The following is a 17,548-nucleotide window of genomic DNA, read 5'->3' on the forward strand; positions in this document are numbered from 1 at the left end:
GCCTGCGCGGCGCGGATTCTGCGCCTGCTCTGAGTGTTCCATTAAGCGGGCGGGGCCGTGACGGAACCCCTCCGTCATGAGCACAGCGCGACCGCGGCTGGTGACGGAGCGGTTCCGTCACCAGCATGGGCTCGCCGCACGGCCCCCCAGCCCTGTTAGCGCTGCAGCGGAATAGCCGCCGCAGCGAAGGGGTTAAAGACCTGTGAAATACTCGGGTGCGGCTGCGATAGGAGGCCAGACCAGCCAGCTCATAGCAGCTCAAGAACTGTCTGTGTGTGTTTGGGGAAGCTGTCTCAGCCCTGGCTGACACGCACAACGGGGGGTTGGGGGGCTGAAGCCCTTTGAGCCCTATGGGCGTTGCACGCCTGAACCTTCCCATGTTCACCTGTCTCCTCTGTGTAAAGCTGCCCATTGGTCTGTGGTGTCTTTGTCCTCTACCGGCTTCTCCCTAGTCCAGCCCCAGGGATGGAGAGCAGTCCTGCAGCCCTCCCCTGTCTGCTTTTGTGAGCCGGTGCAGACCATTAACATATAGAACGGTTTGTGTTGTTTTATTACCACGTGGAGCACCACTAATTGGGGAAAAGAATGCAGTAAAAATAAAATGCGTTGCCCTTTAGTTTATTATGAAAGAAAAGCCCAGCTTTTGTGGAAAGCCCTGTAAAATGACAGACTTGGAGCCACTCCTTTGGTTTATAATGTTGCATATTTATTTTCTTTGCCTTTTCCCATTATGCCCTGCTCTGACTTCATCAGTGCCCCCTTCCTCAGTGGCTGAGGCAGTAATTGCCCTTAGCTTTCAATAGATTATTAATTTCCTTTGATTTGAAATGTCTTTTACTGGTGTGGCTTTTTCTCTTAAGAGAGGTCATCATTTGTAGCTCACTTCAACCCGGCACCATCACTTGCGGTTTATGTTAAGCGTATATAGAGATATACAGGTTTCGTGCTGAGTTGTCTACCTGCGTCAGGTAGCTTTTGATCATGCACAAGCACGGCTGTGATCACTGCAGTGGCTTCCGGAGCCTGTAGTCCTATCAGTTTCTGTTCTAGTAGTAAGTAGTAGTAGTGGTGGTAGTAAAAACTTTATTGTTCAGTTAATTTAACACCTTAACGGCTATGGAACGTCCAGCTCCAATGCTGGACGTTCCATTGCGCAGGTGCAGTTCGAACGTTCAACGGCCGACGGCAGCACTACGGAGGTAGTGGTGCCGTCGGCCGCTGAACATGCGCAGCACTTAAAGGGTTAAACTTACAATGGATCACAATATAATTACCAAATAGAACATCATCAATAAGTAACATCATACAATCCATCGTCGATCAATTAGAAACCCCAAGGTTTATTTCATTAGGCCTCGACTGAGACTACTATGAAATATAATCCAAATATCATTGCTCAATTAAAAGTTAGTAAGGAGGACTTCAATATTCAAATATTACAGAGCACGGATCTTATTGCACCATCTTAATATGATTGTATTTAAAGGGTTCCTACAAACGGTATTTTGACACTGAGTGACAAAGTAGTCGAAACGAAGTGCTACATGTCTTTTATAAATCACCTATTTCGTTTTAAAACTATCTTATGACGACAGTAAAAAGACAGTACAAAAAGATATGTGGTCACGGTATTGACCCAGGTCGGGTAGTATTTATTGGTTACCCCCTTAGTACTCAATAACAGTAAAGACAACCTGACGAAAACCATTAAAATTCATACTGATTAAGACCACTTAATATCATCATTTTTTCTTTTTTCCTTATTTTCCCTTTTTTCCTAACACAATTTAAAGAGGCCTCATGAACAGTACATATGCTACTAAAAATAAGCATCCACTAATGATAACCAGTTTCTGTTCTAAGTTCTCAGGACTATTGTGCATTGAGCCCAAATCAGAAAATGTTTCCTGTGCGCTGCAGACACACCACCGCAAATATTGTGTTACTATCAAGTGCCCACACTGCCCACGATGACGGTTGGACTGCCACCGACATCCCGTCGGTGGCGGTCCCACTGCTATTGTAATGGTATTTACCGCTCACCACATTAGGATGGTGGGCGGATGGGTGGTGGGCGGAGAAATGAACTCCATGGATCCGACAGGCCGTTGGAGGTGACGTAATACCAACAATGGTGGTGGTGCCTACCAGGCACTGCCATAGGTATTACAATGCTACTTTCTGTCGACCCTTTTATGGTGGTGAACCCGCCATGAAAAACCAGGAGAAAAAGGACTTTTGGGGGCCATAGTGGTCTACCTATCCCCCCTGGTGCCCCCTACATATCCCTGCACCATGTGGCAGGCACCGCATTGTGAAAATTAACCACTTAGCTTCTGGGGTCAGGTGGTATTAGTGTCACCCAGGGTACTTCAAAGTCAATCGTGGAGGGCCGGATCCATGCCAGAATTCAGATTTTTAAGATAACTACAATTATCTAAATGGGGATATTCTAAAAAATCTGTCATGAATCTGGCCCTCCAGGACAGACTTTGGAGAACCCTGGTGTAATTCATGGGTTGGATGGAGCACTTCTCGAGTGTCTGCACAGCCTGACTGGGTTTCTTGGTGCTACTGGAAAGCTAGGGGCCAATGGAATTTCTGGAATTCTAGCTTCTAATTCTGTGCGCGCTTCGCAAAAATAAAGTCTGGAGGAGGACTAACAAAGGGTTCATGGTGGGCCTATTATGCTAAAAAGAAAGAAAGCGAAATATTAAATCTGCTTACGAGTAAAGAATGCATTAAAAAAAATGAGAAATGCAAGCGAGTCTCGAAACATCTTTTCACAGAAAAAGGGTGAGGTTTCCTTGTTACAGCCTGTTCTTTAAGATTGGAGGAGCAAACATTGCTTTTAAATTGAGAATTTGCTCATGCCAGGAATTCCAGGCACCCTTAGTAAGTTTTTTATTAATTGCATATTATAAATCATTGTTATTATCAATAGAACAGACATAAACTGACAAGATGGCTCAGTGAGTTGAACTTTCGCTGACGACAAAATGCAGTGTTGTGGATGTGTCCGGTTTGAATACCGTCAAGGCAAACTCAGTCTTCCATTATTCGGAGGTCTGTGAATTTAATAACAAAAATGGGTAGTTTGTACCATCTGAAATGGTATGCATAAAAAGAATCTAAATATGAATTCTATTTAATTAACATGTTTTTTTCATTTTGCTAATTTACTAATTGACAAAGATCCTTAGCACTGGAAATAATTACCTTCTCCACGCTTTTTGAGGCTTTCCTCCTTGATTAACTGTAAAGTGATTGATTCTGAGTAAAAACTAAGTGTGAAGGTTTGCATTCGAGGGCGATTTAATGACATTTCACATCCATGCAGAAAATGAGGCTGTTCTTTATGCTTGTAGTTAGCCATGCGTTGTACCCAGATTTCATTTGCTTCGAATATGAACGCTGCTCTGCAGGCTATCTGCTAACATTCTGTGACCAGAAAGAGGTAGGATTTTCAAGTTTCAAAAGCAAAAAGTAGCCTAATGTAAATGTAAATGTAAAAGTGGGTGTACTTGTAAAGCGCACTCCATGGAGTATCCTGGCGCTGAAGACCGCTGGGGAACCCGTCCTGGTTTTCCCTGTGAGATGGTCCCTTTCTGGGTATCTCCAAGGTGAAACCAGGCATCCCCGGCCCCCCCTGTGGGGGGCCGTTGTAGAGATGAGGCAATCTTAATGCCCAGTGTGTTCCCTGGTTAGAGTAGGCACCGAGGTGAGAATTATCGAGTCCGTTTTTGACCCTGGTCCACGACCCTGCCGCGTTGGGAATTGAACCCTGGTCCCGGGCCGTTCTCTGCTTACGGGTCTGCCGCCTCTAACCAGTGAGCCACACCACTCCACGACATTACTCATAACGACATTACAGGGAAATGGTATCCATGCACAAGATATTAGACCCAGATCTGAGGAAATGAAACTGTCGCTTTTGGCCCTGAACTCATCATGAGAAATTAAGGACATGCCATATTAAGGACAATAGTTTTCCACAGAATAAAATGTTTTGCTGCCTGCATTTATTTTTAAATACAGAAAAAACTGAAAATTGGTCATTTTTTTAATGATTTTCAGGGTTGTGTGTCATGGCGGCAAGACAAGTAGCTGTGCAGATTGATAGGTAGTGGTATTAAAGAAAAAGGAAAGGGATTCCTAATGAAATTTAAATAGATTCAGATAAGCAGCCCTGCAACGTGTTCTACAATGTTATTTCAGATCAGTGTATTCTATGGGGTAGGTTTTCTTATAGTGCTAGAACCTGTTAGACTTTCAAGCACAAGTGTGCATTTATTTGCTGAATGTGGAAACATAATAGTTGCAGCTTTTTACAAAAACACAAAATAAATATGAATGAATACAACTAAAATGAGCACAAAATAAATAGGATAAATACACATTGAATACTAAACAAAACAAAATCCATAAAACCGGGATCTCAAGTCATAAATGATTCACTTTTGAGCATATTAAATTCACTAAGGGCCTGATTATGGCTTTGGAGTGTGGAAGGGGGGGTCTGTACGCCACCACCCTGCTCCCACACCGCCAAACTCCACTGTCGACCGCTCGACGGATTACAAGTTGTAATCCTGGCTGGCTGTCCTGGGGTGGCTCGCCCACAGTGCTGCCTTTCAAAGGCTCCTAGGAGAGCCGTAGAAAAGCAGCGCCTTGGGAATGCCACAGCGTGTTACAGCACAGCATGGACTCAAAATATGCTTAGCGGTGGAGCAGATATATTGTGGCCTCAGACTGCTGCAAGACCGCCAGGGATTGTAGATTGTATCACTTGTGGGACACCCCTGCGCCGCATGGCCACCAGCTGCTGCGTGTGCCCCTCAGCCCGTCCCTGCCTCGCTGCCGGCCGACTCGGTTGTCATTTGTTTTGTTTTTGTTTTGACCTTGATTTGTGCTTGCTAAACTGTTTCCTTGTTTCCTTGCCCGTGTTAGCGTTTTCTTCTGTTTTTTCTGTATTTTTCTTTCTCTCAGCTTGTGTCCTTCCTGTTTGCCCGCCTACCCTCGCCGCCCTCCGTCTTCCCTCCCCGCTCCCCGCTTCCCGCCACCACCGCAAGCCCCGCCCCTTTTTTTCATTCTGTTCCCTCCCCGCTCCCGCCTCCCAGCTGCTCCGCCCACCCGCGCACTTCGCCTTTATATGGCGACCGTGCGTACGCGCAGCGGTCACGCGCAGCGGGCGCGCCGATTGTGCGCCGAAGGCGCGCCAAAGGTAAGCCCGTCTGCGCCCGTCCGCGACCGGATCGCGACCAGCGCCAGGACCCCTGGCCCCCGAAGACCCCGACCGACCCGCCTGACGTACTCCGCCGCCACCCTCATCGCTCTCAACTCCGGCCGACTCCCAGAATGCCACCAAGCCACACCACGACGCACCCACGGACCTTTCAGCTGCCACGCCTGCAAGTTCACCTGCATCCGGACCTGCCTCGCACCAGCACCCGCCAAGCCGAACACCAGCAGCACCCACCTCAAGTGCATCCTGCTCAACACCCGCTCCGTCCACAGACACGCCATCGAACTCTGGAACCTCCTAGACGCCACAGCCCCTGACGTCGCCTTCCTCACGGAGACCTGGATGAACGCCTCCTCAGCTCCCGACATCGCCATCGCTATCCCAGAGGGCTACAAGATCGTCCGGGAGGACTGCAACGCCAACCAGATGGGAGGAGGCATCGCCATCATCCACAAGAACACCATCCGTCTCACGACCAGCACCGACAACACCCTGACCACCGCCGAACACCTGCACTTCCAGATCCACACCAACCCGAACACCACCCTCAGAGGCACCCTGATCTACCGACCCCCTGGACCACGCACACAATTCAGCGAGGACATCGCCGACTTCGTCAGCCCGCTTGCCCTCCCCTCCTCTGACTACATCCTCCTGGGGGACCTCAACTTCCACCTGGAGAACAACAACGACCGCAACACCACCACCCTACTGGACAACCTTGCCAACCTGGGACTCAAGCAACTGGTGTCCACCCCCACCCACCTCGCCGGACACACACTCGACGCAGTCTTCTCATCCAGCACAGACATCGACTTCAGCCACGCCACAGAGCTTCAATGGACGGACCACAGCTGCGTCCACTTCACCTTCAAGAGAACGACGATCCACCACCACCAGCAACAGGCCGCCCGCAGAAACTGGAACAAGATCACAGCAGACCAGCTCGCCACCTCCCTGAGCCAGCACCCTCCTGCCAGCTCAGCGGACCCCAGCCAGGCCGCCGACAACCTAACGAAGTGGATCACCATCTGCGCGGACGAGCTCGCCCCGCTGAGGACCCCGCCCAGCAGACCCGGCAGCAAGAAAGCCCCTTGGTTCACCGACGAACTCAAGAGCTCCAAGAAGAACTGCCGAGCCCTCGAGAAAGTCTGGAGAAGGGAACCTACACCGGACAACAGGACCTCCTTCAAGCTTGCCACCCGGAAGCACCACCAGCTGATCCGCGCCGCCAAGAAAACAGCATTCAAGGAACGGTTGGACAACAACGCACACAACTGCAAGGAACTCTTCAACATCGTGAAAGAGCTCTCCAACCCCAGCGCAGGAAACAACGACATCACCCCATCGCAAGACCTCTGCAACTCCCTCGCTTCATACTTCCACAACAAGATCGCGGACATACACAACAGCTTCAACAACCATCCAACGCACACCATGACCGAACAATCACCCCCCACCACCACCCTCCACGCCTGGACCCCGATCAGCACCGAAGACACCATCCGCACGATGAACTCCATCCACTCCGGATCACCGACCGACCCCTGCCCTCACCACGTCTTCAACAAGGCCGACGCTGTCATCGCACCCCACCTGCGAGACATCATCAACACATCCTTCGACACCGCCACCTTCCCTGAGAGCTGGAAACACGCCGAACTCAGCGCTCTACTCAAGAAACCAACAGCGGACCCCACCGAACTCAAGAACTACCGCCCCATCTCGCTCCTCCCGTTTCCAGCCAAAGTCATCGAGAAGACCGTCAACAAGCAGATGGCCGCCTTCCTCGAGACGAACGGATCCCTCGACCCCTCACAGTCCGGCTTCCGAGCCAATCACAGCACCGAGACCGCCCTCATCACCGCCACCGATGACATCCGAGCCCTGATGGACAATGGAGAAACAGCAGCCCTCATCCTCCTAGACCTCTCTGCGGCTTTCGACACGGTCTGCCACCGCACCCTAGTACAGCGCCTCAGCAACATCGGAATCCAGGACAAGGCGCTGGAATGGATCATCTCCTTCCTCGACGGAAGAACACAGAGAGTCCGCCTACCACCGTACAAGTCAGAGGCCTCCGAAGTCATCTGCGGCGTCCCTCAAGGATCATCTCTGAGCCCCACTCTCTTCAACGTCTACATGAGCCCCCTCGCGGCCATCGTACGCAAACACAACCTCAGCATAATCTCCTACGCCGACGACACCCAGCTGATCCTCTCCCTGACCAACGACCCTGCCTCCGCCAGAGCCAACCTGCACGAGGGGATGAGAGAGGTAGCCGAGTGGATGACGACCAGCCGCCTGAAGCTGAACTCGGACAAGACGGAGGTCCTCATCCTGGGCTCTTCCCCCTCCGCCTGGGACGACTCCTGGTGGCCTCCCACCCTGGGCACCGCACCCAAACCGACAGACCATGCACGCAACCTGGGCTTCATCCTGGACTCCTCCCTCTCCATGACCAGACAAGTCAACAACGTCTCCTCGGCGTGCTTCAACATCCTACGCATGCTACGGAAGATTTTCCGGTGGATCCCCACCGAGACCAGGAAGACCGTCACCCAGGCCCTCGTCACCAGCCGACTGGACTACGGCAACGCCCTCTACGCCGGTACCACCGCCAAGCTCCAGAAGAGACTCCAGCGGATCCAGAACGCCTCAGCCAGACTCATCCTCGACATCCCACGAACCAGCCACATCACCGGACATCTGAGAGACCTTCACTGGCTCCCCGTCAACAAGAGAATCACCTTCCGCCTCCTCACCCACGCACACAAAGCCCTACACGACCAGGGCCCGAGCTACCTCAACAGCCGGATCAACTTCTACGCACCCAAACGCCACCTCCGATCAGCCAACCACGCCCTCGCTGCCGTCCCCCGCATCCGAAGAGCGACTACGGGAGGAAGGTCCTTCTCCTACCTGGCCGCCAAGACCTGGAACTCCCTCCCTCCCGACCTGCGCCTGACCCAAGACCACCTCTCCTTCAGGAAGAAGCTGAAGACCTGGCTGTTCGAGCAGTAGCGGCACCCCCCCCCCCCCCCCCCCCCCCCAGCGCCTTGAGACCCTACGGGTATGTAGCGCGCTCTACAAGTGTCACTGATTGATTGATTGATAGATCCCTGGTGATAGCAGCGGTCCAACCACCAAAGTCATAATACAGCAGTTGGACAGCCAGTGCGGCGGCTGCCGCACACCACTGTGGGTTTGGTGGCCCATCCACCTAACAAATTTCTTTACAGCACACATGCCAATACAGTGTTGTCAGTCAGCACGGTTGGACTGGCCTATAGGGCAATCAGGCAGTGTCCGATTGATGAAAAAAATAAATGTGATTAAAAAATAAATGGAAATAGTTGTATACAAAAGGAAGGATGCCTTCCTCTGTGCAATCCGTGTCACAGTCTATTGTGTCCAAAAGGACTTGAGGACTTGATACCACCTTGAGTTTTATACCAAGATAAAGTCGAAGCATGTTACCTGATGTCTATGGGTGAATCTACCAGTGGACTCCATATATAGTGGACTTCCACTCCAACCACTGGTTTTGTATATGACTATTTTATATGAACTTTCCTCACATTTATTTTTTCAACACTTCTATTTCCACATACCTTGCAGTAGCTACCTTAAGGTCCTGAAGAAGACTGTCACACCTCTGTTGAGGTTATTAGGCTGAAACATGTCGAAATACTTTTCACTCTATGGTAGGTTGAATTCCCACGTGTTATAGCTTGGTTTTTAATCCAAGCCTAGGGCATCCCAATAAAGTCTATTTCGTACCCTGGAGTAAATTTTACTTGACACTCATTTTGCTCTGCATCCCTCATCACACCCAGCTCATCTAAAGGTATTTAATATACCTCTCATTACCAAAAAACATCCCTGAGCTCCTCCCAGTCGTAGAGGGGATTATAGCTTGCACTATGACTAGGTTCATAATGCGAGGAGGGTACCCTATGATGAAGCATGCCACCTTCAGGTGGGTGAGGGAACACTCCATTAAAAGGGACATTCCGAAAGCACTTTTCTGTTTATTAGGCCCAGGGGGTTGTTTTGTGTTGTTAAATGGTGAGTGGGGAAGTCGTCTGCTGCAGGTCTTTAAACCTCCAATGTCTAGCTCTGTATTTCGATTGCATTTTAATTACCAATATTATGAATGGCAACAGAATCCCTTTTCAAATGGGACTACTCTCCTTGGAACATATTTATGCTTTACTGCTGTGATTTCCTCTCCCCCATGCAATTTATCACAGATGTTTCGCTGAAAATATCAAGTTCTTCCTGCAGGAATAGGATTCTTCTCAAGATGAAAGTTGCACAAATGGAGGCGATCACAGGTTAAATGTCCATACACCTGGGCTCCAGCTGTGGCTCAACCAGCCATAATCTGGAGTGCATTCATATTTTTTTAAGAGTATGTGAGATTTGGGTCCGGTTAGATTGGTGGAAAAGAATATGATTGTGGTCTTCTGTAGTTACATTTTTGCTATTGTTTTAATGAATAACAAAGTCATTGCAATGATTATGAGTAGCTGTTTCTGTAGTAACTATTGCACATAGCTTTTGCAGCTTTTTTGGGACACATTAGTTTTACCAGGTCATTAGTTTAATATTTTAAGAACAATTACTTGTATTGTAATGTAATTGCAATTTGTACTTGTAAAGCGCACTAATACCCCAACTGGGGTGTCCTGGTGCTGTAACACATACCGCTGTGGAACCCTTCCTGGCTTTTCCCTGTGAAATGTCTGCTCCTGGGCACCCCCAAGGTGAAGCCAGGCATCCCAGTGCTGATGGGGCCATTGTGGAGATTAAGCAAGCTATTGCCCAGAGTCGCAGAGTGGGACCCATGATTGGAATAGGCACCGAGGCGAGAATTATCATGTCCGAGGAAATTGAGCCACAGACCCGCCGAGGCGGGAATTGAACCCTGGTCCCGGGCCAGACCTTTGCATCAGGGTCTGCCACTCTAACCATTGAGCCACACTTCTCCACAATATTGTATGTATTATTTGTATAGCGCGACTATCGCTTCAAGTGAGCATCCTGGCGCCGGGCAGAGATCTAAGTAATGCTCAAAATTGTTGAGGTGTAATGCGAGGGATAAGATGAGCAAGAGGCACAGGGAGACCTGGGCTGGGAAAATCCAGTTTTCAGTAATTCCTAAAGCAACGTACTTGTACTGTACAATTTTATTGCTGACCTCTATGGCATTGCCAAATAGTTTTACTTGACTTGAATAACAAAGTCACTTCTCATTTAAAGATGATGCAATTGCATCTTCTAAAAGAATCAATAATGTCAGTGATTGAATGTACGGGAACAGAGCCCGGGTTGACTGATGCCATTTTCTTTCGTGGACCTATCGGCAACCTGGCAAATTACATATTGAGTACTTTCCTAGTCAAAGAGCTGTTCTGCTCAAGTTTTGAATGATGGTGATGGTCTATAAGATACCTAGATAGCAAACTTATTAGTTTTGCATTGCTTGGGTTACTAGTTAAATATTTTGGGTCTGAAAGGCCGTGGATACAGTCTCAAAACTGAATTATAATCTTTTTTCAGTGTGGACAAGAGATCTGTCCAGCTGATGATTTATATTTTGCAGAAAAGCACAGAGTACAAGCATTGGCATAGCCTTTATACAGCTATCTGACAGCTGCATTCAATTGGGGATTGATTTTTTTTAAGTACTGCATGCGCGCAGAGATTAATGCGTTATATGTACACATTCCCAGATGTATCATGCAAAGCCACACATGCAGATATCCGCACAGACCATTGAAATACAAGCACCCAATGCGTGCACCCCAACACACGTTGAGGCACCTGTGTGCACATACAATAGAATCCCATACGCACACAACAGTACACTTACAAACACACACATACTGAAGGATGGATGGGGGACATATGTCCAGCAGTTCAGACAGGAGCTCATTTAACCCCTTGCATGCTCATGACGAGCTCAGCTCGTCATGAGCTACAGTGCTCCGGTGCTCATAACAAACTGAGCTCGTCATGGTCATTAGAACGCTCGCACGCTGGGAGAATTCCCCTGCTGTGCTGAACGTTCTATTGAAACGGGTGTTGCCGTGACGAGCTCAGCTCGTCATGAGCACAGGAGCACTGTAGCTCATGACGAGCTGAGCTCGTCATGAGTACCGGGGTGCTGTGCGCGCCCCCCGCCCCCCAGCACAGCAGGAAATTTATCCCAGCAGCCAAGGGGTTAATGTAGCTCATTCACACAAGAATTAAGAGAATGTCCACCAGGGAGGATGTTTCCTTGCCGAAAGAATCAAGAACCAATATTCCCTTATGGTATTCCACACACGCTCTAAGTGGATTGACCACCTGCAAGATTTCTATCAAGGAATAATAAATAAGATTAAAGAAACAAATATGAAAATAAACAAAAACACAAAAAAAGAAATGTACTGCCTTTGCAGGAACAGTTCAGCACTGTGGTGGCACTGCTGTATGAGCCTGTACTTTCTGTGTACCACGCTGGTTTCTCCAACGAGTAGCTCGTGAGCTACTGGTAGCTCTCCGGCTACCTGTAAGTAGCTCTCCTGTTTACCACAATTAATCAAATTAGAAGCTGCTGCTTGGTTGAATGAATACATGTTTACCAAATTTGGAAAATGTGCATTTGAAACAAAAAATTGTGTGCTTTTTCGGGATTTATAAACTGATCTTTGTAAAAGACTGATCTTTCAAAATAGGTCTAAAGCTGATAAATATCAAACGATGTTGGGGAGACTATTACTAATATAATACCAATATAATAACTTGGTGCTAGAAGCACTTCAGCTATGGCTGTTATGGTTTACCCATGTAGAGGCATTCTACGTTGACAAAGCATTTTGTACATTACGGCTGGCAACCGTCCCTGAACCATGGAGGTGATCACTGCGGGTAATCTTGCATATGGCGGCCACTAATCTTGTCAAATGTAGTTTCTACTCTATCGCTAATTAAGTTAGTAGCGCAGTAGGATTTCCATTGAAAACAAGTAGCCCCAACTACAGAAAAGTTTGGAGACTCAGAGCTCCTCTGTCTACATCCTGGGATTGTAAGATCTGCATAACTCTCAATTGCTCTACTTCCAAGTAGTAATGTACAAATGAAGAAAGATTCTGCTTATACTTTGAAAAATGAGGCTATGTGAAACTGTGTGTCCAGATTTTTGGACACATGACTTTTGAGCCAAAGGGAAATTAAGGGAAATGATGCTGAAAGATGCACAATTCTACCAATACTTTGTCAAACTTTTGTCAGTTAGGAAGACGCTCCAACACCACTGAGGCAGAAGATGATTGCTTGCCCCCCCCCCCTTAAAAATGTTAGAATTATGGTAATATTTTGAGAGTGCCCCTTCGGAGTCTATGGGTTTTTGCAGTGTAGTTAGAATGTGGAGCTTCAAAATGTAGGGTGTGGTCCTGTTATTTCCAAAATGTTCTTGGGGGTCAACCCCTCCCTAAATTTACCTGAGTTTCGTCTGTGTAATTCGAGGGAAGATGTTTGTGCACCCCAACTTTGGAAGTTCGCTTGCTGTCGCTAGTTAAACCCCACCAATTGGTTAATGTATTGACAGTTGGTCAATGTATTGCCACCAGTGCATGGACCAAATCTATTTGTTATGTCCCCAATCTATTCGTTCCTTTAAAAAAACTGGTATTTTATTTAATGGAGAAGGGATAGTTCTTGATGTTTCTACGGTCTCCAGAATCTTGTTAAGAAAATCTGAAGATATCTAAGGGTCTATTATGATGGAGGACGGATAGCCACTTCTCGCATGGCACATCATACCCCGCCCGCCTCCCATTTCCCTGCCATATTATGATGGAGAGGGGGGGTTCGCGGCAAACGGGAAGACCGTGCGCCGCTGGGGGTGTCTGCTAGACACTGCCAGCCATATTACGATGCCAGCGGGAAGCAGCCTTTCCTTGGCGGCGTTGCTGCCACAGAAAGGCATGCGGATTCCTGAGTTGGGGGCCTGTTGCATGCCCCCAGGATGTTGGGGGGTGGGAGGGCACATGGGGTTACCTATGGTACCCCCCTGCATTTGCATGGACGACGTGGCAGGCACTGCTGCCACAGAAAGGCATGCAGATTCCTGAGTTGGGGGCCTGTTGCATGCCCCCAGGATGTTGGGGGGTGGGCGGGCACATGGGGTTACCTATGGTACACCCCTGCATTTGCACGAACGACGTGGCAGGCACCCCACGGTGCCTGCCACGTTGTGCATGCAAATGCACAAATGCCTTTTTTGAATTGCAGCGGGTGCTGCTGACAGCTGAATTGAAAAAAATGCGGAATGCGCCCACTAGTGTGGCGGGCGCATCCTAATTGCCTATACGGGACCGCTGCACCCTTAGCGGACGGTCCGCCTGCCATCATAATAGACCCCTAAGTGTTTCTTGATGAACAAAAAAGCATGTTTTGTTTTTCAAGAGCCAATTAACATCAGGCGATATTTACTTCGCAAGCTCACAAAAAATCATATGATCTCTCCCTGTTGTTTTATAAAAGATTTGTGTGTGTGCTTTGTGACGTGTCCTTGGAGGATTTTCACGTTTTAGCCCCCTTTGTTATAGGGCATTTGCTTTTTTAATTTTCATCAAACAACGGTTACTAAGCCTGCCAGGTCACCCTCTAACATGGTGACTTCATATTTCGCTCTTATTGTAACTGGGCCAGTAGACTGGAGACTTGCACAAACTCCCAGTTTTACAGATTGAGTGAAATTACAGCACGGAGCGGGCGGATATTTCCTACTGCATAGTTCTACATTTTCGGTGAAATGTAGATGGGGAATAAATACACCGCTCTGAATTCAAATTGGAATGATTGGGAAACGTGTGGTATTACAACATTTTCTCCACAGTCTAACCTGCAGAACTCATAATAATGCTTAATACTTGTTTATGTAATCTATTTTGTGTCAAGGTTGAGGAAGAATTGTGAAATGTTTTGGAATTTTAGTCTGATGCGATGGTTACGAGGTATGGCCAGGTCTTTTACGTTAACATACCCTGGAATCCCATCACTTTGTTTATCTTACTTTAGTTTCCACCCCATAAGAATATATTTTTTGTCAATCTTTTCCTGTATTTTTGAAAACTGACAAAAAGTATCCAATTTGTCAAATGTCCTGTTTACCATACTACAAATAGAAGAAAATAAGACTAACAGACTGAGTTAGAGCTTGGCGGATGTGTACCCAAACCCTCACCTTATTACCAGTGCATTAGGATATAATGCACTTGTAATAAGACGGACGGAATATTCACATTAGGATATAATGCACTTGTAAGAGGGCGGATGGGATTTTCCCATAAGGATATAATGCACATGTAATAAGGGGGAACAGGATATTCATATAAGGATATAACACACTTGTAGGTCCTCAGCCTCTGCAGCCCTCAACATCCTCCATTGGCTGCCCCTCCATAAGAGAATCTTATTCAAGCTCTTAGTCACTGTATTTAAAGCTAACAGGGGCTTGGGTCCATCCTACCTGACCAAGCGCTTCCAGCGTTACACTCCAACCCGCTGTTTGAGGTCATCTGGCGCCAATTTCATTTCTGAACCCCGTATAAAACTAAAATCCAAGGGTGGAAAGACCTTCTCTTTTCTGGCGGCTAAGGCATGGAACCGTCTCCCCCCCAACCTTAGGCACGCTCCCTCAGAAAGCCTATTTAGGAAATCTCTGAAAACCTGGATTTATTCTCAGTCCGATTCCTCAGTTCTCGCAGCTATTTGATCCATGCCCCCCTAGACGACCTTCTGTGTGCTCAGCGCCAAGATGCTCCTTCCGGAGCGAAAGTTAGCGCTTTACAAATGCCAATAAATATCAAATATCAAATAATAAGGGGGATTGAATATTCACATTAGGATATAATGCACTTGTAATAAGGGGGACGGGAAATTCACATAAGGATATAATGCACTTGTAATAAGGGGGGCAGGATATTCACATTAGGATATAATGCACTTGTAATAAGGGGGAGGGATATTCACATAAGGATATAATGCACTTGTAATAAGGGGGAGGGATATTCACATAAGGATATAATGCACTTGTAATATGGCGGACAAGATATCCATCCCATATGTGACATTGTATCCTTTGACAAACTCTCAATCAGGGCCTTAATTACAAATCCCCTCCATCGTTCTTACCAACCACTGACCCTCATCACTCAGAACTATGCAGTGGAGTTTCGGGCAAATAAGCTGATCTCTTCCTTTACAACCAAATAATGAATGCAGAGCACTATGAGGCAATACCAGAGGCAGATGTGCACGATAAAAGAACCACAACACATGAGACAGATTTAGTTTGCCAATTTATTATTAGATAAATGCAAAACAATCAAATCGTCTCTTTTCCTTATTCCTTTATTGCACTCTGGCATGTGACTGATTACAACAATAAAATGCTGTGCATGGGCAATGCTTGTATATTTTTAGAGCAGAACATTAATGACATTGAGCGCTAATCATTAGTCTCAAAATCATGTCTGTTCGGTTCTTCCCTGTAGGATTATTATTAACTTGTTTTTATTTAACACTTCATACCACATTCTGCATTTTCTAAGGACTGTAAATAATAATTGTTACTATTACCCACTTACGGTTCTCAATTTACCAACCTTTGGGAGGAAGGAAGGCTGAGTCGCCCTTGCCAGGATTCCAAATTGTAACCTGCCGTAACCATGCTTTTTGTCAGCGGTGAACGTTCTGCCTGCTGGTCTATCCCTCTTGTTCAGTTGTAGCATTTTATGCAATTTGGTGTGGTAATATTTAAGACATGTAAATGGATTCTATATCACTAGTATTTTATGTGCTTTCATTTGACTTTGAAATTATGAACTGCTCTTACGGTAAAGTGTGAAACAATTGAGCAAAAGAGCATTTATTAACTACCTTCATGTTGGTTTTGTAGTCAGCAGCTGAGTATGTCAAGACCCACCTACCAGAGGTCCTCAAGCATCATCTCCAAGATTATGAAAAGGACAAAGAAAACAGCGTCCTGTCCTACCAAAGCATCCTGGAACAGCAGATATTGTCAATTGACCGTGAAATGTTGCAGAAACTCACAGGGTCCTATGATGAAGCAGGTAGGTTCCTTTTTTGAAGACTATAGTTGACACCGTCATGCTTTTGACAAGGTTTTATTTTAAACTTCAATGTGATTCTAAGATTCATACTTAGGCCCTGATTTAAAGTTTGGCAGATGGGTACTCTGTCACAAACCTAATAGATATCCCGTCCACCTTATTGCGATTGCCACAGTATATAATGCACCAGTAAGAAGGCAAATGGGATAGCCACACATTTGTGGCAGAGTAACTCCTCTCTGCCTAGTTCTAAATCAGGCCCTCAGATTTTGAGTAAGATCAATAAATGAGCAATAATATGAATTTACCAACAAGGTCTGCAAAAGTAGAATAAGAGTTAAATATGATCTTTATGAAAGAGGCATTGGGTAACAGCACGCCAGCGAGATAGATTGATTAATTGCAAGCCTTGACATCTATGTGTGACTTGAAAGTCAAAATGTTGAACCCCAAAAGAGCCTACCCAACATTTCCTTATTCCAAGGGTGACAAAGAGTATTCTTTACAACACCTATAAAGTGCAAGGCTGTTTTAGTTGAGGTATTTTAAACCAAATTCTCCTTTTTTTTCTTCTTCTTATTAAATGTTACTATTATCACAAATGTAATGTTCCATCCACTATCTTCCACTACTTGATGATATAGATTTGTGTTTGGAAATTGGTTTAGGCTCTATGCAGGCAGAAACCTCCTTTCTTTTTCAATCTTAATATGGATTGTGTTCCAACAACTTGGTCACGCCATTACAGATTGCATCGTCTAAGAGAACTCCTTTATAGTGTGGAAGTTACTCAGACCATTTAGAGACAAAAATATGCAGAACTAGAGACGCTCATAGAAAGTTTTGTGTTCAATGAGATGGAGAGCAGTTTGCCTTCCAATGGTAACAGTATGATTGATCGCAATGTAAGCCAAATAATTACTAGGCTGGGATGAAGTTCTGGACATGACATAACTCAGTGTCTAGAGACCGAGCGCCTCATATTAAGTGATTAAAATCGCTTTCAGTGAAATTTATCCTGATGCAAATCAAACCTATTTATATTTTGTTGGTTAAATGTTTACCTAGATTCTAGGATAGTAGAAATGTTGGCTAAGGTTTAGGAAACCTAATAAATATTAAAAAGATGAGATAAATGGATAACAGCAAATAGACCCTAACTTAGAATCAT

The 17,548-nt window shown here is 46.5% G+C and overlaps 1 protein-coding gene across 1 annotated transcript in view; it reads left to right on the forward strand.

Moving 5' to 3' along the window:
- Positions 1 to 17,548, forward strand: part of PPM1L (protein phosphatase, Mg2+/Mn2+ dependent 1L) — a 505,802-nt gene that overhangs the window by 289,835 nt on the left and 198,419 nt on the right. The window contains exon 2 of the mRNA XM_086944343.1: positions 16,203 to 16,377. Coding sequence (XP_086800469.1) covers positions 16,203 to 16,377 — 175 coding nt within the window. The remainder of the gene's footprint in view (positions 1 to 16,202; positions 16,378 to 17,548) is intronic.

The sequence above is a fragment of the Lissotriton vulgaris genome, chromosome 11, assembly GCF_964263255.1.
Source record: "Lissotriton vulgaris chromosome 11, aLisVul1.2, whole genome shotgun sequence".
NCBI lineage: Eukaryota > Metazoa > Chordata > Amphibia > Caudata > Salamandridae > Lissotriton > Lissotriton vulgaris.